The sequence below is a fragment of the Sarcophilus harrisii genome, chromosome 1 (assembly GCF_902635505.1).
Source record: "Sarcophilus harrisii chromosome 1, mSarHar1.11, whole genome shotgun sequence".
Taxonomy (NCBI): Eukaryota; Metazoa; Chordata; class Mammalia; order Dasyuromorphia; family Dasyuridae; genus Sarcophilus; species Sarcophilus harrisii.
Genome location: NC_045426.1, coordinates 643,603,767 through 643,629,918, shown reverse-complemented (window position 1 = coordinate 643,629,918; position 26,152 = coordinate 643,603,767). Strand labels below are relative to the sequence as shown.

The following is a 26,152-nucleotide window of genomic DNA, read 5'->3' as shown; positions in this document are numbered from 1 at the left end:
GAGGGAGGAAGAAAATTTTGAAACACAAGATTTTATAAAGATGAATGTTGAAAACTATCTTTGCGTGTATTTAGAAAAATAAAATGCTATTGAAAAAATAAATACTGGCAGATTTAGAAATTTAAAAAACAAAACACTTTCACTTGATCATCTTAAACCATTGCCCTATATCTTTCTCTTTCTTTGAAGTCACTAAATAGCATTTATAAGCCTAATGGGCAAATTGCTTAACCTCTCTCTGCCTCAGTTTCCTCAACAATAAAATGGGGATAATAATAGCCCATACTTCCTAGAGTTGGAATATTTCAATGACTAAGTGTGAACATATTGTAAAGCACTTAGCACAGTGCCTGGCACATAGTAGGCACTTAATAAATGTCTACTATATTTCTCTTTTTCATAGCCAAATATACCATAACTTATTCAGTCATTCCACTCAGTCTGATCATTCTTTTTTAATTGATTTTTCAAATCATCATCATGCCTTTAATCTACTAAAGGTGAGTATCCCCTAAGGTTCTGTCCTGTGTATCCATCTCTTCTTTCCCTTATACCTCTTCCCTTCGTGATCTTAACTCCCATAAATTCAATGGTCAGCTCTCTGCAGGATGGCCTTCAAATCTGTGTATCCAATTGTAATTCCTCTCCTGAACTTCAGTCTCTCATCACTCCCTGCCTGCCAGATATCATTTAGATATCCCACTGATATCTCAAGTGTAACTCGTTATATAGGGTGTCCCAAAAGTCTTAGTGGAGTTGAAAGGTTTAATAGCTAAATGTATACCTTCCTCAAAGTTGTTGTTTTTGCTGCTGCTGTTGCTGCTATTATTTTGAAGATACTATAATCTGGAATTGAGAACTGGTCCAAACATTCAGGAGAATAATTTGGAACTCTGCCCAAAGGGCTATAAAATTGTACATACTATTTAGCTTAGTAATACAGCTGTTAGATCTATGATCCAAAGAAATCAAAGAAAAGGGAAAAGGACCTGTTTGAACAAAAATATTTATACCAGCTATTTTTATGGTGGCAAAGAATTGGAAATTGAGGGGATGCCTATTAATTGGGGAATGGCTGAACAAGTTGAGATATATTACACTGGCAATACTATTATGCTATAAAGAATAATGAGTAGGATGGTTTCAACAAAAACTGAGGAATATTACAATGCAAAATGAAGTGAGCAGAATCAGGAGAACATTGTATACAGTAACACAATATTGTTACAATAATCAACTATGAAAGTACTATCCCAATAGCCTCCAATTAGTCTCCCTTCTTCCAAGCCTCTATAATCTCTCAAATCCATTCTCTACATTGCTGCCAAGTTGATCTGGTCCCATAAAAAAATGGAAATATTTGTTGGAGCCGTTTTTGTAGTGGAAACTGAGTGGATTCCCCTCAATTGAGGAATGACTAGATAAATTATGGCATATAAATGTAATGGACTATTATGACCAGGAGGATGATTTCAGGAAGGCCTGGGGAAACTTACATAAACTGATGCTAAGTGAAGTGAGTAGAATCAAAAGAATATTGGACACAGCAACAACAAGGTTATGTGATGATCAACTGTGATGGACTTGGTCAGCAATGAGGTGATTCAAGGCAATTCCAATAGATTTGTGTTGGAAGAGCCATCTGCATGCAAAAAGAGGACCATGGGGATTGAATGTGGATCACAACATAGTATTTTCACCTTTGTTATTGTTGTTTGCTTGCTTTTTTTTTTCTCATTCCCCCCCACCCCCATTTGATCTGATTTTTCTTGTGCAGCATGATAAATACAGAAATATGTTTAGAAGAATTGCATATGTATAACCCATATTGGATTATTTGCTAAGATAGAGGGAGGGGAAAAGGGAAGGAGAAAAATTTGTAACACAAAGTTTTGCAATGGTGAATGTTGAAAACTATCTTTGTATGTATTTTGAAAAATAAAAAGCTATTATTATTTTAAAAGAAAAAAAACTAATTGATGTGGCCATTTCACTCTCTACTTCAAAATGTTCAGGGACTTGGGATTGCTTCTTAGATAAAATTTTAACTTCCCTTGTTATGCCTCAGTTTCCCTGAATTATTATCCCCTGAATAAAATTATTATAGCCCCCACTCCTTTGTTCCTCAGGAATGGAGAAAAAAAGTTAGAAAAGAGGCCCTGAAATACCACTGAGTCATAAAACTCTAGGTGCCTTATCTCAAATATCTACTGGAATAATTTCCCCTCATTTTGAGTGTTTTCCCTGCCTCTGCTATAGGGGTTCCCACTGCCTCAGACCTTCTTATCTTGACCTCATCTTGTCAGGACTAAGTTATGATCCTTTCCTAGAATTATGGCTTGTCTACTTACCCAGTATCCTCACCCCCCCTCCCCCATCTGCCTTTGTCTTTCCTAGTATTCTCACCTGACCTCATTGCTGAGTGCTTTGAGACAAGAGTCCCATGCAGCTGGCTAGCCTCTGCTAGTCTAAAACTCTCAACAATTAAAATATTAAAAATAAATCTCTATCTTGCCTCAGTTTCTCCAACATTACACCCTCTACAAACTGGCTACCAGTTTTATTTTATGTCATTCTCCTTGATTTACTCTTTGCTGCAGGCAAACTGACCTGTATACTATTGCTTATATGTAGTACACCATCTCCTACCGCCACATCTTTCCCAGATAGTTCTCTGGATCAGGAATACATTTCTTTAAACCCCTGCCATTTTTCTAGGCAGAGATCAGGTGCTACTCTTGAGCAGAACCTTCCATGACTCTTCCTTTCCCCACTACTGCCCTGCTCCCCTCCCCACCCCCACACATGTACAACCTTTCCAATACAGTATTAGTTCTCTCTCTCTCTCAAAATTACTTGTTTTCTTGGCCCAGACCCCTGGTTTCTTCAGGGGAGGGAATTCCCTTTGTGGATATTCTCTTCCACTGTTGATTGACAATTGTCTAGAGCACTAAGAATGTCAAAAACAGAACTTTAATCTATGTCTTTCTGACTCTAAAGCCAGTTAGTTCTTTATCCCCTTTTCTAGATGATTTCTTTGCATAAACTTTATATTTATTTCCTTATCTGTATACTTGTGTCCCCTAGAAGATAAGCTTCTTATGGGCAGAGACTAATTTTTTTCTGTATTTGCAGAACTTTACCTTACACATAGTAGGTGCTTAGAATGTTGGATTTTATTTGGACTTGAACATGCTCCACACCCCCTCACCCCGACTCCTAGGGCAGTTCATTCATTTAGTTCTCTCCCAATGCAGTTATTTGATACTATTCCTTTCCTTCTTCTCCCATAGTCCACACTTGAAAACTCATCCTTGTAGGAAATTCCCAACATCTGTAATTTGTGGTTTTAGTCGTTTTCCTAGGGCACTGATGAATTAAGCAATTTTTCTAGGTTCCTACAGCCAGCATGTGTCAAAATAGTCTTATTGTTCCTAAGGCTCCAAGCCTTCTCAGCCTCCTCAGTTGCATCTCACCTCTGAGTGGAGGGCTGGAGTGGGGGAGCAACAAACTTCCCAAAGCATTCCTTTCTAGAAGACTGAGAACTTTCCTCCAAACTCTTCAATTTTCATCATCTTTTCTTAGTTTTAATGTCATGCTAGGTCCCACTGGTAGTCCCCAGTCCCCATTATCTTCTTCCATTAGATTGTATAATCACCAAGGACAGGAACTGTCTTTCCCTCTACCCCCCATTTGTATCCCCAGCACTTAGGACAACACTAAGTACACAGTAACTATTTAATAAATCTTTATTAACTATCATACATCATGATACTTCTGTCAGGATATTTGTAAAATTAAAAGCACTCATCACCTATTTTTGTCTTTTTGACAGACATCTGAGGTGATGCTTTTTATTGTGGGCTTGCCTTTTGGCCACTGTTTCCAAGGAACTACTGGTCAGCTCTCTCCATTTTTCTATGTCATACCTGCTGCTTTCTGGTACCAATATTGGCAGATCTAAGTAGACAGTTTTCTGTTAAGGACCATGCCTAGGTGAAGGGGCAGGTCAATTGTCCAAGAGCCTCCACTGCTGTGAATCATAAACTTGAAGGCGTTACAAAGCAGCTTTCATAGATGTTCCTTGTGGATTGGGAATGAAATAAATTGGAGGCAGAGGGAAGAGAAGAAAGAGGTCAGAGAACACAACTGCCTCTCAGTCTCCTTGTATCATCGTCATCCTCTCACATGAAGAGATTCATTCTATGGGTCTGAGTTAGACCTCCAGCAGCCAGTGGCAGGTGGCTCCTGTATCACAACAGTTTTCTCCTTCACATACCCTTTAAGTTCCTTTTTCACTGTCCAGATCAGATGTAAATTTGAGGGGAGCAGGGAAGGTAAGATGGAAGAAGAAGAGGAAGTCAGAGACAGTATTTTGAGATGAAAAGAAGGTAGCAGCAGAGAAGAAAGAAGGAAATATTTTATGTCAGTGCAAGGAACCAGGCTTTCTTCCCATATTCTTCTTGCTGTCTTATTTCATTCAACACTACCTGGCCCTTGTGCACAAACCAGACCTGGATGATTCAGGCAAAAAGGAAGTACGTGGGTCCTAGGGCCATTTCAGCAGTCAATAGCGGAAGTTGACGGAGGGGAGGTACCACTGCAGTTGTCACTATAGAGTATGCCATTGACAGGTGATGAGGAAGATGGGCAAAGCCTGAGTATCGTGGAAAATGACAAAAATTCTAGGCTGGCTTATTAAGTCAACAGCACTATCACAGCGCTGGATGCCCTGTCCGGTATCCCTCTGGGGTGGAACCCGAAGCTGTGGATGTCCTGGCCCATAGTTTCCTGTCAGTACCCGAGCCACAAACACTGCTTTGTGACCCTTGGCATCTGGGGGTGAGTACAGGTCCTCGACGGAGATCTTAGCCTGGACAGCAAAGTACACCCCCTGCCCATAGAGAGTAGCTGTGGTAGAGGGAGGGAATATATAAGACTCTAGCCCCCTGCCCTCACTGCCCCCCAGAGTCTTCCCATACCCCCAGGCCAGGCCAAAAACCCTTTAGTGCCAAGCTCCCCTCTCACACAAGTGACTCCACCATCACTCCCTAATCCCTCACCCTTTTCTTTAAATCCTTCACAACCCCAGTACCCTGTACCCCAGTCCTACTCCTAGCTCTCCAGGACATGCCATATCTCTCGCCTCCCCTCTCCCCCACCTCTTACCATTGCGGCCACAGAAGCTTCGGTTGAAGCCGTGGCTGCAGATATCAGGCACAGCTTGCCAAGAGGTCCCATGATACAGTATTTGTTCAACAGGGTGCTGGGGACATGACTGGGCCAGCTTCTTTTTATGGAGCTCATACTGACTCTGGAGCAGGGGAAGAGACACCCTCTCGATCTAAGGGGAAAGAGAAGCTGACGTTCAGTGGGCAATAATTCAATTAGGCCAGAAACTGTGTTCCCTAACATACTCCAAAGACCCCAATAATGCTCCTAGAACTTTGAAGTCTGATCTGGACCAAAAAGTCAAGAAGCAATTTCCCTTTATTTTCTAGGATGTGACCTAATGAGTCCCCAGCAGTGATAATGCCTTCTCAATGGCCCTAGAAGGCAGCCTAAGTCACCTGTAGAACTTAGCAGTGGGCAGGGGTCAAGGTGGAGGTTGGGGAGGGGTAGTCCACAACTGCTGAAGCGTTAGCTTTAGTTCCAGGACCAAGGCAGGGCTTCCTGGCCTCAGCTCAGAGCCCAGAGGTGACAGCAATGCATTTAGACTCAAGAGAATTGGATTCAAATCTCTGAGGCTGCTAGCTGTATCATCATGGACAAGTCACTTAACCTTTCCTGCCTCAGTTTTCTACTTAGTAAAAATGAAGCTTGTTTTCTTCCTTGGAAAAATTGCACTCACTGGACTCTTATGGTTGTGCTAAGTAACCTTAGTAAACTTCAGGACCCCTGAAACCCCAACATCAGCCTGGAGCCTCTATCTTTACTGGGAGAGCATTTCTCTGGGCCTTACTCAGGAATAAGGAAGCCTCCAGGAGGATAAGTTCAGTTTGCTGAGGATGGGGACACAAGCCAGGCCAGGCTGGGCGACAACAGGAGTTGGGGGGAAAGGCGTTGAGCTAAGGCTCAGGAAATAAAGGCTCAGAAATCAGTGGTACTATTGGGAGAAGGTCATGATATTCAAGAGAAATCTTTTTAAAGCAACCCTATAGGGGTGCCCTCTTGATCTTAGGGAACTCTCATGGGACTCTTTTATCCCTTAAAGTCTCCTAGGAGCAAGCCATGACCTTTGTGCCTAACCCTCTGTCTTCCAAATTGGGGAAAAGCCCCAATTTCCTTCCTTCAACTTCCTGACTCAAACCTGAGGTTGCCATCAGCAGTAGAAGAGAGAAAGCAGGGAAAAGAGATAATAATAATTAAAACAATTATAAATAGCAATTTAAAACTTCTAAACTACTTTCTTTATAATAGTAAAAAAAATTATTATCACCATTTCCAAGGAAGAAATAATAAGTTAGCATTTACAAATATCATATCATTTGATCTTCACAACAATCATGAAAAATGGGTACTATTATTATCCTTATTTTGCAGGTATGGAAACTGAGGCAAATAAAGGTTAAGAGATGTTTAGGATGATACAGCTATTAAGTGTTGGAGGTCTTTCTGTTTCCAGACCCAAAACTCTATAATTTCATACTCTAATCTGTTCAAGCCACTCCCCAATCGAAGGGCATCCTCTTGATTTCCAATTCTTTATCATCATAAAAAGCTGCTATAAATATTTTTATACCTATGACTCCTTTTCCTTATTCTTTGATCTCTTAGGTGTATAGACTTAATAGCAATATACCTGGTGCGCACAGTTTAAGAGTTTTTTGAGTGTTTTTTTTTTTCCAGAATAGTTGAACTAGTTCAGAGTCCCAACAAGAGTGCATTAGTGTACCTATTTTCCACATCCCTCCAGCATCTGTCATTTTCCTTTTCTGTCATCTTAGCTAATCTGATGAGCATGAGGTGGTACTTCAGAATTGTTTTAATCTACATTTCTTTATTTATTAGTAATTTAGAATATTTTTTCATAGAAATATGAATAATTCTAACTTCTTTAGAGGAAGTTTCTTCAACTGGGAATTCCTTATGCTAATGAAATCACAAATCCAGGCCCTTTCCTGTCTTTATAGTATCATAAGAAATATGATATAGTATATGAAATATAGTATCATAAGAAACAATGACAATGAAGAATTTTAAGGAACATGGGAAACTACTGGTATGAACTGGTGCAGACTAAAATTAGCAGAACCAGGAGAATAAAATGGACAAGGACTAGAGTTGTGCAAATGAAAAGTCCACAAAAAAGGCATGAGAACTCTGCCTTTTCAATGAGAACTCATTGAATGAGAATTCAATCCTAGAGAAGTGTCAGTGAGCTATACCTCCCACCTATCCATAGACAGGTAAGGAATTCTAGATGTGAAAGGAGATATATTGTGAAGAAGGTGGTCACTATTTTAAAACCAAACAAAATAGAATCTCAGCCTATAATTCCCAGCAAGCTCCAAGCTCTCACCATGGTGGTCAGAGGAAAGAGGCTTCTCTTCTGATCTTCCAGGCCAGCAAAGAACTGCAGGGAGCTGATGAAGGGTATAGTGTTTATAGTGAGAGAAGCGAGGGGTACACATGCAGTGCTTAGGAGAGCCCAGGACGGGGCAGAGAGGGAGGGTTGGACTTTAGACTTACCTTGATGATGCGAATCTTGTTGCAGAGGTTGTCCAAGGAGTCGTAAAAAGCTTGGGCCGTCTCCTGGAATTCCTTGCTGCTCTCTGCCAGGCATTCCAGCTCTAGAGGCACTACTGATGAATTGGGGGACACACAGAACCAGGACCTTCATCCCTTCCCTCCCCAAGGTTCAGATACTCAGTTGTTGTTGTCTGAGTTGGGGGAAAGGGAGAGGGAGAAGCATTGGGTATGTGGGCAAAAGAGCAAGGAGGACAAATGTAAAGGTCATGAGGGGCGAGTGCCATTTTTACCTTGCGCTCCGGCAGGGCCTGGAGCGGATGTGTGGCTCTGGCTCCGAGGGACAGCCATCAGTTCTCGGAGGTGACTGGCCGCACAGAAAGGCTGGCGACCGTAGCCACTTAAGACAGCACAGTTTCCTTGCAGGGTAATAGTCACATTGTGGTGCTTCTCCAGACAGGACCAGAGGGCAGGGGGTAAGTCCTGGTCCACACCCGTCACCCTCTCCTCTCGTAGCTGTTTCCTGAGAGCGGTCTCCAAAGCTGGGCCCAGCTCCCCGGGGTCCTGGTCCAGGGTGACGTGTGCCACAAGTTTTCCATTATTGGCAGTGAGATGGCTGCCCTCGGCGTCATCCAGGAGGGAGAGCATCAGCTCCTGCTTTAGAGTCCTGGTCTCCTCCTCCAGGGAGCGGTGCAGGGCCACCTGAAGGGCTGCCTCCTCCTCCTTCAGTAATTCCTCATGTCTGCCAGGGGCTGCCACCCCCTCCTCCATCGCCAGGGTAAGCCAGTCTTCATCTAGAAGCTTCAGGGTGTCCAGAAACTTCCTGCTCTCTTCTGAAGGGCAGGTAGAGAGAGAGAGTCAGAGGGGTAAAGAGCAGGAGGAGGGTAATGTGAAGCCAGAGAGGGGGGATGCTCATACCCATCTGAACGGCCAAAGTGTCCAAAACAGTGCTGCTAGGGGCAGGGGAGGGGTGGGTCCGGCCTGCCGGTGATTCTAGAAGGTCCCTGGAGTCAAGCTGTGGGAAAAGGATCAGACCAAGAGAAAAGGAGTGAGGATTCTATGTTGGGAACAGCAGCCCAAAGTTAGGAGGGTTGGAATGGGAGTAAGATCTGAGATGGGGAAGTTGGCAAGAGAGGGCAAGTGGCCAGACATCAGAGGCAGGGCTTAGAGGGGAGGGGGAAAAGGGTAGGTACCTCCGTAGGGTCTGCATCAAGGGCCACCATCACCTGCTGCTCCACTGTGAGGGCGCAATGGAACTGGGCCTCCAGGGCTCTGAGGAGCTCTTGGCCCTCAGTGCCCAGCAGGAAGCAGAGGCTGCCTGGATGTTTCAGAGGTAGCACATGGGACCCAATGCTGCCCAGAAGACTCTGTAGGAAGTCTTTGGCAGCCTGGCATGGCTCCAGTGCCCCACTGAGCTGCGGATACAAAGAAGAGTTCAGACCGTTGAGTAAGGGGAAAGGAAAGCTACCTCTTTGTCAGTAAGGGGTGTTTGCTATCAGAGCTGCTGATGTTCTGCTTGTGAAGTAGTAAACTTATTCTGGTAGGACCCTGGGAGATGCTTCCCTGGAAGACCAGAGAAAAAAGATATGGGAGGGACCAGGGGAAACTAGGTGTCAACAGAAATCTGAACTTGGCAGAATGTAATCAGTCACTTGGTTCAGAACCCATTCACAGTTAATTTTCAATGACCCATTATGGCTTCTATTATAAAATATAAATTCTGTCTGGAAGAGCCAGACTTTGGCTTTCACTTACTTTTTAAAGAATCCTTACTTTCCTTCAAAACACAACTCAGGGGCTATCTCCTACATGAGGTTTTTCCTAACCCCCCAGGTGATAATGCTCTGTATCTCTTAAAATTGTTTTATATCATGTTGTAGTTATTTACTGTTTGCTTCCCCCAACAGGATGAATATAAGCTCCATGAGGTCAGGGGCTTGCATTTTTGACTCGATATCTCATTGGCTGGTATAGCGTTTTATACATAGAATACTTTGTTGAATTAAATGGAATCTTTCTTGTCATTTTTCAACATTCTAGAATAAGAATTGTCTCCATAGCTTTCCTGAAAAGTGTTGATCTAATTTTTTCTTGTAGAACTTCAATAATGGGGAAATCACTGTATCCCCAAAGCAACCCAACCCACTTGGGGATAGCTCCAATTGTCAGACTTTTCCTTATATTAAGTCTGAATTTTCCTTCTTTTTTCAATGACCTACAAGTTGGAGGATCCTCTCAGGTAGGAAAGTAGGGGATAGATCTTGGAGTGGAACTTCCAAACATGAAGAGATTAGAAATCCCCATCTAGATGGAAAGGTGATTCCTAGCTCTGTAGCCACATGGTTATTCCTGGTAACCTAGATAATTCACTAATAAATAACAGCAACAATTGACAAAGATTTGCAAAATACCTTACATGTATCATCTCATTTGAGCTGCTCAACAGCTCTTCAAGAAAGCAAATTAACAAACACAGAAGAAATCAAAAGTAATTGGATGGCACAATATAAACAAGTAAAATTAGGAAAGGGATCGTTAAAGCAGCAGTATTTGAGTTGAACTTTGAAGACAGTGAGGTGTTATAAGAGATGAGGTGAGGACGGGGCAGAACAATTTATACAAGGACAACATCGTTGTCAAGAAAAAACAACTCTGAAAGACAAGAATTGATTAGACAACCTGACCACTTCCAGAGGCTAGGGAGAGAGTATTTAGACCACAGGTTTCCACAGAGACAGTTGGGAAACCCAAGAAGGGAGATTAGAGAGTCAGGGACCATTGGAGATACTGGAACTTCTTTTTACTTGGTCTGTTCTCCTAAAAATGTCACTATTCTTTACATAATACCAGTGTGCTCAGAATAGCCCAACCACAGCATCAGGAGGAACTCACCTGAAAGCCAGTGACCTTCGGGCCATGTATTGGGCAGAGGATCACTTCCTCAAGACTAGCGAGAAACTCCTGGTAATAGAGTTGCAAAAATCGCAGGGCGCCTGGCTCCATGGGCACCAGGATCTCCACGGGCACCACCTTCTTGGGCACAGGGTCACCTAATGGCTCTCTTGATTTCTCCACTGGCACGGTCTCCTCGGGCACTATGCACCCCAGGGGTTCTATTGCCCCTGGTCTCTCCACAGTCACCGATTCCTTCAAAGGAACTGTCTCTTTGACGCTCTCCACAGGTACTGTGACCCCTGTTGCCTTCACAACTGTTGTGCCCTCCGGTCTCTCCACAGGCACTATTTCCCCAAAGCTCTCTCTGGGCACTTTCTCTCCTGGTGTCTCGGTGGAAATCATTTCTCCCAAGGCTGGTATCACTCTTTCCTCAGCTTTAGGCTCTTGGTCAAGCTCAGGATCCAAAACATCATAGTGGGGGACAATGTTTAGCTCCGATCCGCTAAGGCGGTGATAGCGGCTCAACACGCGCTCTGCCACTGAGAGGGGGAAGAATCCTTCGGAAGCTAGCACCTCTAGGGAGCTAAGGGAGGTTTGGGGACCCCCGGCCAAATAAGCAGACAGGGAAGGTGGGGGATTGGAACGACTAGAACAATCCGGATCCAGTTGGCAGCCGGAGCTGCTCCTCCCCCGCACACCCAGACCCTGGGAAATGAGGGGCAAGTGAAGGGCGGGTACTTACCCTCCCACTGCTGGAAGGTCGCAACGGTTCCCAGGACTCCGGGTAATATCCGCAGCCCCTCCAGGGCACCGCCCCCACTGTGGCCTTCGTCCTCCAGGTAGAGCTGAAGCAGCAGAGGAGCTGGGGGCTGATCCCCCCCCACAACCCTCACAGCGCGAGCCCGGGGCACCCAGGCTAGTGCCAGCGTTGCACCATCCAGTGTTTTCCCCCTGCATCTAGTAGCCAGCTCTTTAAACTCTGCCGTATGAAAGATTTGGAACAATTCTTTTCTCCCCCCTGTCCCACCCTAGCAGCCCCCTTCCACTGCCCTTCCCACACTTCCCGTGTCACGCCAGCCCACTCGGCTCTCTCACCTGCCTCCGAGAGAGGCGTGGGTAACTGTACCAGGGCCCGGTCTGGCCGGGGACTGGCGAGGGCCTGACACTCCCCCTGGGCGCTTAAGAGACTCTCCACATACAGCTCCAGGAGCTCCGGGGTCATGCCCGGCTTTAGGCCCAAGAGCAGCAGACGCTGGGGAGCTCGGGGTGGAGAAGGTGCCACACTGACAGCCGTGCCCTGCAGCACGTGACCAGCCTGGGCCAGGACTCGCTGGGCATCTGAAGGAAAGGATGGGGGCGGTCAGGATGCTTGGCAGGGATCCTTTCTTTGGCTCCAGGGTCCTCCCCACCCCCTCTCCTGAATCATTCACTCTTCCAGCCTCGCGCCTCCTTACCCTCCGGCTTTTGGAAGGTGAGGATCCCGCCGCTGTCCAACCGCTGCCAGCCTCGCAGAGGACCGCCCCCCGAGCGCAGCCGGTTCTCAAAGTACAAGGTGACGAGCTCATCAGACGCGTTGTGGGGCAGCCCTCGGAGCTGCACCAGCGCCCCGGACGCCCCCTCACTCATTCTCCCGAGCTTCTGCGCCCGGCACCGGTGCAGCGCCCCGGCCGAGCTCCTGGGGAATTAGAGCCGCCTCTTTCCTCTCACAAAGAACGAAACCAAAAGCAAAACTTGGCCACAAGTTCCCGGGCGGGGCCGAGCTGGGTCTCATATCATTTAAGAAGGAGCTGGTGGAGCAGCTAGCTGTAGCAGTGGATAGTGTGAAGTCAGGAGGACCTGAGTTCAAGTTTGCTCTCAGACATTTAATACTCCCTAGCTGTGTGACACTGGGCAAGTCACTTACCCCCAATTGCCTCGGGGGGAAAAGTAGTAGCTGGTGGTGCAGTGGTTAGAATACGAGATCCATATTCAGAAAGAACTGAATTGAATTGTCTCAGCTATATATTAGGTGTATGACCCTGAGCAAGTCACTTAACTCTGCCTGCCTCAGTTTCCTCATTTGTAAAATGGGAATAATAATAACACTTCTATGCCCTCCTTCCAGTTGTTATCAGGAAAAAATAATATATTTTTAATAGTCCAGTACATAGTAGGTGCTACTTAAATTCTATTACTATTATTGTATAGAGATGTACTGGAGAGGTACTCAAGTCACCCAGATCCATCCATTCAGGGGTACTGAAGCTCTGGTAGGTGATGGCACTTGCTCAAAGTCTCTTATTAAGTGAAAGCTAAAATTTGAATCCAGGACCTCTGATCTTTCTTTTTTCCTCCCTTCCTCCCTTCCTTCCTTCCCTCCTTCTCTCTCTCCTTCCCTCCTTCCCTCCCTCTTTCCTTCCGTCCTTCCTTTCTTTTTTTGTAGTAAGTTTATTTTTAAATACATGTTGCTTTATGAATTATGTTGGGAGAGAAAAATCAGAACAAAAGGGAAAACCCATGGGAGAGATTTTTAAAAAAGTGAACACAGCATGTGTTGATTTATATTCTCAGATCTTTTTCTGGATGCAAATGGGCATTTTCTGTCCAAAGTCTATTGGGATTGCTTTGGATCACTGAACCACTGAGAAGAACCAAGGCTTTCATAGATGATCATCACACCTTCTTGCTGTCTTTGTGTACAACGTAGTCCTGGTTCGGCTTGTTTCACTCAGCATCAGTTCATGTAAATCTTTTCAGGCCTTTCTATAATCAGCTTGTTCATCATTTTTTATAGAACAATAATAGTATATTACCTTCATGTACCACAGCTTGTTCAGCTATTCCCCAATTGATGGTCATCTACTCATTTTCCAATTTTTTGCTACCACAAAAAGAGCTGTTGCAAACATTTTTGCACATATGGGTCCTTTTCCCTTCTTTATGATTTCCTTGGGATAAAGACTCAGTAATTTTATAGCCCTTTAGGCATAGTTCCAGATTGCTCTCCAGAATGGTTGGATCATTCGGGGCCTCTGGTTTCTGATTTAGGGCTGGATCTCCGAGGTCATTTAATCTAACTCCTGCTTTTGTAGATAAAGAAATGGAGTTCAAGAGAAGCGGTGAGACTTAGTCATGGTGTGTGATCACACAGGTTACTACCTGTAAATTCTTTCTGTTGTACAGAACTCGACAGAAAAAGGAAAGTTAGAATGAGGGTGAACTTGGGGGAGATGAGAAGTGAATTCTGTTTTGAACATGTTTTCAGTAGTTAAATTGCCTACAGCCCAGTTCCTTAAACTGTGGGTCTTGACCCCATTTAGGGTCTCATAATTGAATATTGGGGTCACAAAATTATCTTTGTTTTTCTGAGGCAATTAGAGTTAAATGATTTGCCCAGGGTCACACAGTTAGGAAGTGTTAAATGTCTGAGACAAGATTTGAACTCAGGTCCTCCTCTCTTCAGGGTTGGAGCTCTATGCTTTATTATCTTTTTTTTTTTTTTTTATAGTAACTTTTTATTGACAGAATCCATGCCTGGGTAATTTTTTTTTTTACAACATTATCCCTTGCACTCACTTCTGTTCCGATTTTTCCCTCCCCCTCCACCCTCCCTAGATGGCAAGCAGTCCTATATTGTTGAATATGTCCTAGTATATCCTGGATACAATGTTGTGTCAGATCCAAACAGTTTTTCTTGTTGCACGGGGAGGTTGGATTCGAAGGTAGAATAACCGGAAGAAAACAAAATGCAAACAGTTTACATTCATTTCCCAGTGTTTTTTTTTCCTTTAGGTGTAACTGCTTCTGTCCATCATTGATCAATTGAAACTGAATTAGGTCTCTTTGTCAAGAAATCCCTTCCATCAAATTACATCTTCATATAATATACGTTGTTGGCGATATAATGATCTCTTGGTTCTGCTCCATTTCATTAGCATCAGTTCATGTAATTCTTCCAAGCTTTCTCTGTATTCATCTTGCTGGTCATTTCTTACAGAACAATAATATTCCATAACATTCATATACCACAATTTACCCAACCATTCTCCAATTGATGGGCATCCACTCAGTTTCCAGTTTCTGGCCACTACAAACATGGCTGCCACAAACATTTTGGCACATACAGGTCCCTTTCCCTTCTTTAGTATCTCCTTGGGGTATAAGCCCAGTTCTATGCTTTATTATCAATAAATGATTTGTATACTATTTTATATACTATATACCTGAAGTTACCTAGAAATTTCTCAAGCAAAAAGGGAGTTGTAAGTGGAAAAAGTTTAAGAAGCCCTGGCATATAGGACATTTAGGTATTATATGACCAATGATTAGATAGTGGTATGGGATTAGAGACTAGGAAAAAGTTGATAATTGGATTACATCCTGTTCACCTAGCCATAACCTACTGCTCCTCCCTTTTCTACCTCTTGCTTTGGAATTAGATCAATGGTACCATTGCTTATAGAAAGTGCATATTTATATCACTACACACCTGTCAGATTGGCTAGAATGACAGGGAAAGATAATGCAGAATGTTGGAGGGGATGTGGGAAAACTGGGACACTGATACATTGTTGGTGGAATTGTGAACACATCCAGACATTCTGGAGAGCAATTTGGAACTACACTCAAAAAGTTATCCAACTGTGCATACTCTTTGATCCAGCAGTGTTTCTACTGGGCTTATACCCCAAAGAGATACTAAAGAAGGGAAAGGGATCTGTTTGTGCGAAAATGTTTGTGGCAGCCCTGTTTGTAGTGGCTAGAAGCTGGAAAATGAATGGATGCCCATCAATTGGAGAATGGTTGGGTAAATTGTGGTATATGGATGTTATGGAATATTATTGTTCTGTAAGAAATGACCAGCAGGATGAATACAGAGGGGATTGGCGAGACTTGCATGAACTGATGCTGAGTGAAATGAGCAGAACCAGGAGATCATTATATACTTCAGCAACAATACTGTATGAAGATGTATTCTGATGGAAGTGGATTTCTTCGACAAAGACAAGATCTAACTCAGTTTCAATTGATCAAGGATGGACAGAAGCAGCTACACCCAAAGAAAGAATACTAGGAAATGAATGTAAACTGTTTGCATTTTTGTTTTTCCTCCTGGGTTATTTATACCTTCTGAATCCAATTCTCCCTGAGCAACAAGAGAACTGTTTGGTTCTTTTTTTTTAAATTTATTTAATAGCCTTTTATTTACAGGATATATACATGGGTAACTTTACAGCATTAACAATTGCCAAACCTCTTGTTCCAATTTTTCACCTCTACCCCCACCCCTCCCTAGATGGCAGGATGACAAGTAGATGTTAAAATATATTAAAATATAAATTAGATACACAATAAGTATACCTGACCAAAACGTTATTTTGCTGTAGAAAAAGAATCAGACTCTGAAATATTGTACAATTAGCTTTGAAGGAAATCAAAAATGCAGGTGTGCATAAAAATAGGGATTAAATTCAATGTAATGGTTTTAGTCATCTACCAGAGTTCTTTTCTGGCATAGCTAGTTCAGTTCATTACTGCTCCATTAGAAATGATTTGGTTGATCTTTGCTGAGGATGGCCTGATCCATCAGAACTGGTCATCATATATATATTTTTGTTTGTTTGTTTGTTTGTTTTATTTAATAGCCTTTTATTTACAGGATATATACATGGGTAACTTACAGCATTAACAACTGCCAAACCTCTTGTTCCAATTTTTCACCTCTTACCCCCCCTCCCTAGATGGCAGGATGACCAGTAGATGTTAAATATATTAAAATACAAATTAGATACACAATAAGATACCTGACCAAAACTTATTTTGCTTAGAAAAGAATCAGACTCTAAATATTGTACAATTAGCTTTGAAGGAAATCAAAAATGCAGGTGTGCATAAATATAGGGATTGAATTCAATGTAATGGTTTTTAGTTATCTCCCAGAGTTCTTTTCTGGGCATAGCTAGTTCAGTTCATTACTGCTCCATTAGAAATGATTTGGTTGATCTCGTTGCTGAGGATGGCCTGATCCATCAGAACTGGTCATCATATAGTATTGTTGTTGAAGTATATAATGATCTCCTGGTCCTGCTCATTTCACTCAGCATCAGTTCATGTAAGTCTCTCCAGGCCTTTCTGAAATTATCCTGTTGGTCATTTCTTACAGAACTGTTCTGCACACATATATTGTATCTAAGATATACTGTAACCTCTTTAACATGTATAGGACTGCTTGCCATCTGGGGGAGGGGGTGGAGGGAGGGAGGGGAAAAATCGGAACAGAAGTGAGTGCAAGGGATAATGTTGTAAAAAATTACCCTGGCATGCGTTCTGTTAATAAAAAGTTATTAAAAAATTTTTTTTCGAAGACATTCGCTCCCCAAAAGAGCTTTTGATCACATGTACATCTACCATTATTTACCATATTAGAAATTAATATTTCTTTCTATTTTTATTAAAATCTTTTGAAATGCAAAAAAAAAAGAAAGTGCATATTTTATGTCAGTTTCTATATTATGGATCAATTCACTACCCCATGAGATCTCAGATCAAACTTCCCTTCTTTGGCCACCACTTTCCTTTATATCTCTATCAGAATATAAATTCCGTTCTCTTTGTGTATTTTTTTTTTCATTGATATCTTGTTTTTACATGGCCTAAATTCCTTCTAGCACTCCTTTTCCTTACCTCTCCTGGAGGGCGAATTCAATCCATATACCAAAGAATATTTTTAAGAAAAACAGAAAGAAGGTGGGGGGGAGAATCCACCAAAGCATTCAATATATTAAAAGGTCATATGCAATTTTTCATGACCGTGGACCTCCCATCTCTGAAAAAGTGTCTTCTTACATCTATTCTTTCTGGCAATGCTTGTTCTTTGTAACTAGTAATTTTGGAGAGAGCAGTTTCAGTTGAATAGTAATGTTGGCAGACAGGGAGCTAAGAATTAAAAAGAGTGAGAAGAAAGGAAGTGGAGATATCTTTTGTAGTTGGTCTGCTCAAGGAGTTTCGGTAAAAGAAATAGACGATAATAGCTAGCAGAGATGGATGAATCAAGTTAGTTTTTAGGGTTGACATAGGAAGTTTGTAGGGAATGTAGTCAATAAGCAAAGCACTATTAAAGACTAGTGAAAGAATAGAAATGATAGTGAAAGATAGAATGGAATCCCTTGTGAACTTAGAGGGTTTCTCTTGACAAGGAGAAAGGCCACCTCTTTGTGTAAGGGAGGGAGAAGGAGATACACTAGCAGAAGTCATCTGGGTGAAGCAAGAAACAGAAAAAGGAAGAAGGAGGAGCTCTTGGTAAATAGCCTCAAATTTTAAAAATGAAATATAAAGCAAGGTTCTCAGTCTGGAGGTTGAGCAGGAATAAACAGTTTTGAAACAGCCACTGTGGTGAATGGAGCAATAAATTGATCAGGGAGGTATAAAAGGATTGCCTTGCTGCAATGAAGTCCCAGTTGAGCTTATTTAACATAAACTTTTAGTGGATCCAGTTTGGACAGTTTTGTGATTTTCTCCACCTTTATTCTGTAGCAAGTGACTAGGAACCTAAATAGTGTATGGGGGATCAATCCAAGACTGGAATTTGGAAGGGCAAAATCTTTGATAGGATAAAGGGGAAAGGGACTTGAGAGAAGAGGACAGGGTAGAGTTGAAAGCCAATACAGGTGGGAAAGAACTATGGGGTGCCATGATTGGAGATCACAGTGAGAAAGAACAGGGGTTAGTATTTCAAGGCAGAAGCTGAGGTGGAATGACAATTAGATTATGACCAGATAAAAGAATTTCAGAGTTCATGAACATGGAGTAGTGTATTTGTGACAAGAGCAAGGGTGCCTTTGTGTGGTGGAGATGGGATGATGATGAGGAGTTAAGAGAAATGATTAAGTTGCAGAATTGGACAGTTAGGCAATTGGAGAGAATATCAATAGGTATATTAAAGTATGAAGTAAGTTAGTATGAAGGTAGGATGTGAAGAGAAAAGACTGAGCCAGACACTGAATGCATTGAGGAAGGAAGGGGAGTGTCCTAGAGGTGAGCAGACACCAGCTACCAGAGCCTTGATTGAATGATAAATACTGCATTGAATGAACCTCAGTGATGGTGGTAGAGGAAGAACCTAGAAGTGGCTATGAGCAGCAAGAAGTAATTCAACTCCATGATCAGTAAGTCAGGAATAAAGTCAGTGCTGAAAAAGGTTGCCAGGCTGTGTCATTAGGTAAGAGCCAAGTCTCAATGAGAGCAATAAAATAGATGAAATGAGAAAGGAAAAAATTTAACATGAAATCTAACTTGCTACTTATATACCAGGCATTCTAAAAATCATAGTGGAAGGGCTGGGTAACTTTAGAGTAGGGGGTTGAGAGCAGGTGAGATTGGGTTGAGGGAGATAGGAATAAATCTTTTGGAAATGTGACTTGGCAACTAACTCTGAAAATCTGGGAAAGACAATACTACCACAATCTTGTTAAATGGTTTAAAATCAGAAAGTAAAGTTTTATCAGTAGAAATAATATTAAAGAAAATTCATTACCATTTGTTTTGCCACTTTATCCTAAGGAGAATGGGATCTTTCTATCCAACTTACAGCTAAAGTCTTCAATATATATTAATCCCCAATAAGGATTGTATTAATACAATCCAATTAATACAATACAATGTATATTAATAATTGTAATCCTCAATAAGGATTATATTAATCCTCAATAACTCAGCTCTCATTAGAAGAACAAAGAATAGTCTGCTTCTCAGATCTGTGGAGAAGGAAAGAATATGTGATCAAAGAAGAACTGGAACACATTATGGAATGCAAAATGGATAATTTTGATTATATTAAGTTAAAAAGTTTTGTACAAACAAAACCAATGCAGACAAGATTAGAAGGGAAGCAATAAACTGGGGGAAAAAATTTACACTCAAGGGTTCTGATAAAGGCCTTATTCTAAAATATATAGAGAATTAACTCAACTTTATAAGAATTCAAGCCATAATCCAACTGATAAATACTCTAAAGATATTAACAGACAATTTTCAGATGAAGAGATTAAAACCATTTCTAGTCATATGAAAAGGTGCCCCAAATCACTAGTGATCAGAGAAATGCAACTTAAGACAACTCTGAAGTATCACTGCATACTTCTCATATTGGCAAAGATGCCAGGAAAAGATAATGACCAATATTGGAGGGGATGTGGGAAAACTGGAACACTAATACATGTTGCTGGAGTTGTGAACTGATTCAACTATTCTGGAGAGCAATTTGGAATTGTGCCCAAAGGGCTATCAAACTGTGCATACTCTTTGATCCAGCAATGTTACTATGGGCCTGTGTCCCAGAAAGATCATAAAAAATGGAAAAGGACCCACATGTGCAAAAATGTTTGTGGCAGCCCTTTTTGTAGTGACAAGGAACTGGAAACTGAGTGGATGCCCATCAATTGGAGAATGGCTGAGTAAGTTATGGTATATGAATGTTGTGGAATATTATTGTTCGGTAAGAAATGACCAGCAGGATGATTTCAGAAAGGCCTGGAGAGACTTACACGAACTGATGCTGAGTGAAGTGAGTAGAACCAGGAGATCATTGTACACGGCAATTGCAAAAATCTGATGGATGTGATCCTTTTCAACAATGAGATGATTCAGGCCAGTTCCAATGGTTTTGTGATGGAGAGAGCCATCTCCATCCAGAAAAAAGCCTGTGGGGATTGAATGTGAATTATAACATAGTATTTTCATTCTTTTTGTTGCTTGTTTGCATTTGTTTTCTTTCTCATTTTTTCCCTTTTGATCTGATTTTTGTTGTGCAGTATGTTAATTGTGGAAATGTGTATAGAAGAATTGCACGTGTTTAACATTATGGGATTACTTGCCATTTAGGGGAGGGGTTGGGAAAAGGGAAAGAAAAAATTTGGAACACAAGATTTTGCAAGGTTGAATGTTGAAAATGATCTATGTGTGTTTTGAAAATAAAAAATATTTAATAAAAAAAGAAACAATTCTTTTGAAAGAAGGGACTGTCTTGCTTTCCCATTTGTGTCTTTACACACATAGTTCAGCACTCAGTAAGTTTTTTTTCATTACTACATTGATTTTCTAGAAAGGTAGAACAATACCTAAATTGTCCACTAGATAGCACTATACTCAAGCCATTAGCTAAGAAGTAGCTGTATAGTCTTATGTGTTTGTTCAAATGGCAGATTCAACAGCCTGGTTCTGGATTTAGATTAAGGCATAATAACATGGCCAAATGATTCCAAATTATTATTATCATTATTATTTTTGCTCAAGCAATTGGAGTTAAGTGACTTGCCCAGGGTCACCCAGCTAGGAAGTGTTAAGTGTCTGAGACCAGATTTGAATTCAGGTCCTCCTGACTTCAGGGCTGGTGCTCTATCCACTGCACCATCTCGCTGCCCCCGATTCCAAGTTATTAAAGCAAGAAAAATCCATGATTTTACCCCAACCCTGGTTCTGAAAATTATTCTCTGAGTCCAAACAGCCCTCCACAATCATAGAACAAAATCTCTCTACCATTGCCACATAGTTACTGGCATATGGAAAAAATGAAGGCAAAAGATTGGATATTCTTACACCGGGCACTCTACTCCCGATCAGATTTGCAAAATCTCCTCCCATGAGGAGATATTTTCTCTTTGAGGTATCAAAGGAACAGTGAGTCAGTCAACAAACAAATTAAACACTTAATTATGTGCCAGATATTGATGCTGAAAAAAGCAGTGTTTGCCAGTTTGGTCCAGCTGCCAGCACAGCCCTCAGCCTAGCACAGAGAAACAACCCCAGGAAGAAGAGGCTAGCCAGCCCACCTGTCAGTCACTACCCACAGAGCAGGTGAGCCAGCCACAGGTCATGGGAGGGCTTCCATAGTTGTGACACTGCCTGGAGTTTGGATAACACAGAAGAGAAAGAGTCTCTCCATTTTCTCATTAGCCAAGCAAGAGTGTCACCCATCCTGATCCCATCAGCTGCCGAAGTCTTGGATATCAAGATGATTTTTCATCACTTCTGCAGTGCTGGCCTTGAGCAGTTTCTGGGGCTGCAGGTGGGCCCACAGTATTGGTGAAAGTGCAGAGTTGTTTGTGAACTCTGTTCAGTGTGACAAGCAGAAAATGTGTCAAAGAACAAGATAAAAAGGGTAGAAAATCAATTCTAGATGCCAACATCCAGGTTTTGTTCCCCTCTTCTCATTATGCAACTTCCTGGCCATTGAAAGCAGGGATCTAGGACATATCTTTAGTGATGAGGGAAGGGTACAGTGAGTAGTAGACACATTATTCTAGTTTTTTCTCTGCTCCTTAAAATGATGTCACCTTGGGTACTCAGATAAGCAATAGTATGAACAGAGACAAAGACAATGGTATGAGAGAGGGTAAGAGAAAATGGCATTAGCACCACTTACACCTGGAATGTTTCCCCTTCCCATCTCCACTTCTTAGAATCCCTAATTTCCTCCAAGACTCAGCTTAACTGTCCCCTCTGATAAAAGACCATTCCTGATTCACCAGTTCCCCATCTCATATTGAGGGAAGCAGAGGTGAAAAAATGACAAGAGTTTCTGATCCCACTGAGCTCACAGTCATATTAAAGATGGATCAAAAGGGATTAAATTAGTATGGTGAGTGGTAAGAAGGAAACAGCTGAGAGTGATATTGAGGAGGTAGAATAAACAAGATATTGATAATTGATTGGCTATGGGTGATGAGATCAAAGGAAGAGTCAAGGATGAGTTCAAAATTTGAACTGAGGAACTGGAAGAATGATGGTACCCTCAAAAACAAAACAAAAAAAAAAAAGAAAAAGAATCTTGGAGGAGTGGGGAATTTAAGAAGATTTGGACATGTTCAATTTGAAATGCCTACAGGACATCTATGAAGATGTGACCTATTAGAGAAGAGATGTCCAACAAACAATTGGTAATGGGGGTTGAAACTAAGGAGAGAGATTAAGGTTAAATTTGTCCATGAATGAATGAAAAAGTATTTATTAATATTGCACGCAAAGCAGTAGGCTAAATGATAAGGACACAAAAAAAGCAAGAAAGTTCTTATTGTCAAAGGGTTTACTTTCTAATTTGGGGAGATAAGAAAGAATGGTTTAACTACACAAGAGATAAGTTTATGGTTTTCAGGATGCCAGGCCCATAGTAATACATCTTTTTAAATATTATTTCCTATATATTTAATATTACCCATTATAATAATTATCATGAATACACAGAAAGGGAGGAGAATCCTAAGGGCTATAGTCCTTTACAATATAGGAGTTGCTGTGTGTTATTTTGCTTCTACTCAACTTCACTTTGTATCAGTTCATGTAAATCTTCTTAGGTTTTTCTAAAATCTTTCCCTTTCTTGGTGTTAAGATATATGTACATATAAATATAGATTTATAGATAGATATAGAGAGATGGGGGAAAGAAGGGAAAGAAGGGGGGAAAGAAGGAGGAAAGAAAGAAGAGAGAGAGAAAGAGACAAAGAGAGACCAAGAAACAGAGACAGAAGAGAAGAGATAACAGCTCAAACTCTTAGGATACCCCTAGTTAAGGGGCAGTACAGATATGATCTAGCAAAAAAGTCTGAAATGTAAAGAGAGAAGAACCAAGTGAGTAGAGTTATAAAAATTCCAGGAGGAGAAAGTGGGAGGATATATGGTCAATAGTGCCAAATCCTGCAGAGGAGGAAGGAAAGAAGCATCTACCTTATGTCACCAACTGTGCTAAATACTTTCTTTTATACAAATATCTCATTTGATGCTCACAATAATCCAGGGGAGTAGGTTCTATCATCCACATTTTACATATAAGGAAATTGAGGCAGACAAAAGGTTAGTGATTTTTCCAAAGTCATACAGCTAGCAAGTGTCTGAGGCAGGATTTGAATCTATGTCTTCCAGACTGCAGACCTAGCACTCTATTGAGTGGGACACCTGGTTGCCTCTAGTTAGAAAAATGAGAACTGCTAAAAGACCATTAGGTTTATCAACTAAGATGTTATTAATAACCTCAAAGAGGGTTTTATTTGGATATTGATGTCAGAAACCAAATTGCAAGGGGTTAAGAGGTGAGAGAAAGGTGAAGAAGTGAAGGCAAGTGGAGACAATTTTTGTTGGAGGGCATGAGATAGGACCCACACACAATTCACAGGTTCCAGTATAAGGAATTCCCAATGAGGAGCTCTGCCAAAGTAGATCTATAATTTGCCCTTTAGAAAGACTCAAGAGTTATCTGGGAAGCTGGTTTCAACATCACTTTTCCAGACTCTTCATTGCACTGACCAGACGTCTTAAGTCTTTCAAAGCTGTAATCCTTTACACTATAGTAGTCATTATATATAATTTGTTCTGTTTCTGCTTACTTCACTCTGTATCAGTTCTTATAAGTCTTCTCAGGTTTCTCTAAATCTTTCCCCTTCTTTACTTCTTACCACATAACATCATTCCATTACATTTATATGTTCTAATTGATGGACATCCTCTTTGTTCTGGTGCTTTGCTGCCCCAAATAATTCTGTTAATATACATAAATACGCTATAAATATATACATATATAAATATTTTTTACATCTGAATTCTTTCCTTCTGTCATTGATCTCTTTGGAAAATACCTAGAATAATAGTATTATTGTCAATAAATACTAAAAAAATTTAAGAGTTCAGAAATTTTCACATCATCCTTACAACAGGGGTCAATATTAATCTCTGTACCATTCCAATTTTAGTATATGAACTGCCCAAGAGCGCCCAGTAAAGATTCATTAAGCGCTAAATACCAGGCACTGTGCTAGAGATGGGGATAACCAAGAAAGGCCGAAGACAGTCCCAGTCCTCTATGAGTTCAACAATCCAATGGGTCAAAGATAATTTCTTTTTTATAGTTTCTTTTATATAGTTTATAGTTACAAATTCCTCTAGAATCTTGCTAGATCAGTTTCCAGTACAATCAACAGTGCGTCTGTATAATAGTCCTCCCCTAGCCTCTCTAGTATTTGTCATTTTCCTTTTTTTTTTTTTCTCATTTTCTTTAATGAGTGTGAAGTTGACACTGGGAGTTGTTGTAAAATTTGTATTTCCTTTATTATCGGTGTTAACTTGGGATTTGCGCCTGGGCTTTTGCGGAAACCTGTGGGATGACTAACCCACTGTCCTAGACCCAAGAAAGTGAGGCTAACTCTGGGGAGGGAGCAACTTTTGCTCAAGGTTGGAAAATGCATGAGGATCCGGCACGGACCGAGGAGGGCGGGCATTGAGTAATCACCGGCCTGAAGCTGTGCACCAGGCGAGGAGCAGGAACAGAAATGAGAAGTGGCGGACCCCGAAGAGAGGTCTTAAAGTGAGCCCCCCGCTGGGTGGGCCGCCCATAGCTGAACGAAGAGGAGAGACAAGGGCCAGAGGAGGTTTACGTGGGTCCCAAGGACAGACTAGGAGAGATTTCTGAGAAGCCCCAGACGGGGGCTCATGGATCACAATCTGAGCACACGGAGCCTCCTGCAGGGAGGAGGGGCCCACGGGTCTGGGATGGCTGGGTCACAAGCAGGCGGCAGAGCCGGCCCCCGGGCCGCATCCCCACTGACTCACGGGGGAGGTCCCGCCCTCCACCTCCTGGGCGTGGCCGTGGCTGGGACGCTGCGATAGATGGAGGCGGGCCCTGCGGGGAGGGGGAACCGCCCAGAAATTAGGGACCGGGTCCGAGGGCCCGACGCGCCCTGAGGGGGAGATAGAGACAATTCTTGTACGGCTCGCAGAGAGCTTCAGGGCACTGCCTCGGGGAAGGAAGGAAGGAGGCGGGGCCCAAGGGGATGAGATGGGGAGGGATGAGCTCAAAGGGGTCTGAGGGAGAGAGAGCAGGTGCACTGGAGGGGCCGCGGGGGGAGATAACGGACTCAGGGCAACGGCAGCGAAGAGGAGACGACAACAGAGCAGGGGCGCCAGGGACCTGGGAATGGCGACAGGGAGGGAGGATGGAGACGGAGGGGGGCGGACAGGGCCTGGAGAGCCCAGAGGTCATCGAGGCCGGTCCCCTCGTGTGACGCTCGGTGCCCAAGGTCACACAGCCAACAAGCAGCCAGGATTCAAACCCAGGACGTTTTCCATTCTAACAGTCGCCTCCTCCGCGAGGGGAAGGGATGGAGAAAGAAACGGAGGGAGGGACAAGGACGGGGAAGCGATGGGGACTAGCGAGGAGCGAACAGTGGGTCCGGAGCCAGAGCCGCGGGATGGAGGGGGATGGCACGAGCAGCAAGGGCACGGAGAGGGTACCCGGGCCCTGGCGGGCGAGAAGCCGCCCCCTGGGGGTGGGAGGCGGGGCCCCTCCCGGCCAGTGACGTCACACAGCCCCGGAAGTGCCGCCCCGCCCCCACCTTCTGGAGACAGCTGGAGCCCCGCTCCCTCCCCGCCACTTGCCCAGCCGCCCGCAGCTGAGCCTCCACTGCCCCTGCTCGGAGCTCGGGGCTCCGGCCCCACCCCCGGCCCGGCCCGGCCCGGCCCGGCCCGCCCCCGCCCCCCGGCCCGCCCACCCGCTTCTCGACAGCCGCATCAGCGGCCGCGCAGCCCGGAGCCCGGGGCGCAGCCGGGC

General features: G+C 42.8%; 1 protein-coding gene and 1 non-coding gene across 2 annotated transcripts; both read right to left on the bottom strand.

Moving 5' to 3' along the window:
* Positions 1–4,463: 4,463 nt before the first annotated feature.
* On the bottom strand, positions 4,464–12,315 carry PARP10 (poly(ADP-ribose) polymerase family member 10). Its single transcript, XM_012544176.3, has 10 exons — positions 12,039–12,315; positions 11,680–11,922; positions 11,327–11,563; positions 10,582–11,123; positions 8,883–9,104; positions 8,608–8,704; positions 7,983–8,522; positions 7,693–7,805; positions 5,170–5,344; positions 4,464–4,911 (listed from the first exon to the last, which is right to left on the bottom strand). Exons 1-10 carry the CDS (start codon positions 12,208–12,210, stop codon positions 4,613–4,615), a joined length of 2,640 nt encoding a protein of 879 aa, XP_012399630.1. The 5' UTR covers positions 12,211–12,315; the 3' UTR covers positions 4,464–4,612.
* Positions 12,316–24,217: 11,902 nt separating this feature from the next.
* On the bottom strand, positions 24,218–24,321 carry LOC111719587. Its single transcript, XR_002769671.1, has one exon. It is a non-coding gene; the product is annotated as a U6 spliceosomal RNA (small nuclear RNA).
* Positions 24,322–26,152: the final 1,831 nt, after the last annotated feature.

Excerpts from the sequence above, each read along its gene's own strand:
- PARP10 (XM_012544176.3), bottom strand. The coding sequence starts at position 12,210 with ATGAGTGAGGGGGCGTCCGGGGCGCTGGTGCAGCTCCGAGGGCTGCCC. Across the intron at positions 11,923-12,038 it reads CACCTTCCAAAAGCCGGAGG|ATGCCCAGCGAGTCCTGGCC; the intron begins GTAAGGAGGCGC and ends CCTTTCCTTCAG. Across the intron at positions 7,806-7,982 it reads AGGCCCTGCCGGAGCGCAAG|TAGTGCCTCTAGAGCTGGAA; the intron begins GTAAAAATGGCA and ends CCAATTCATCAG.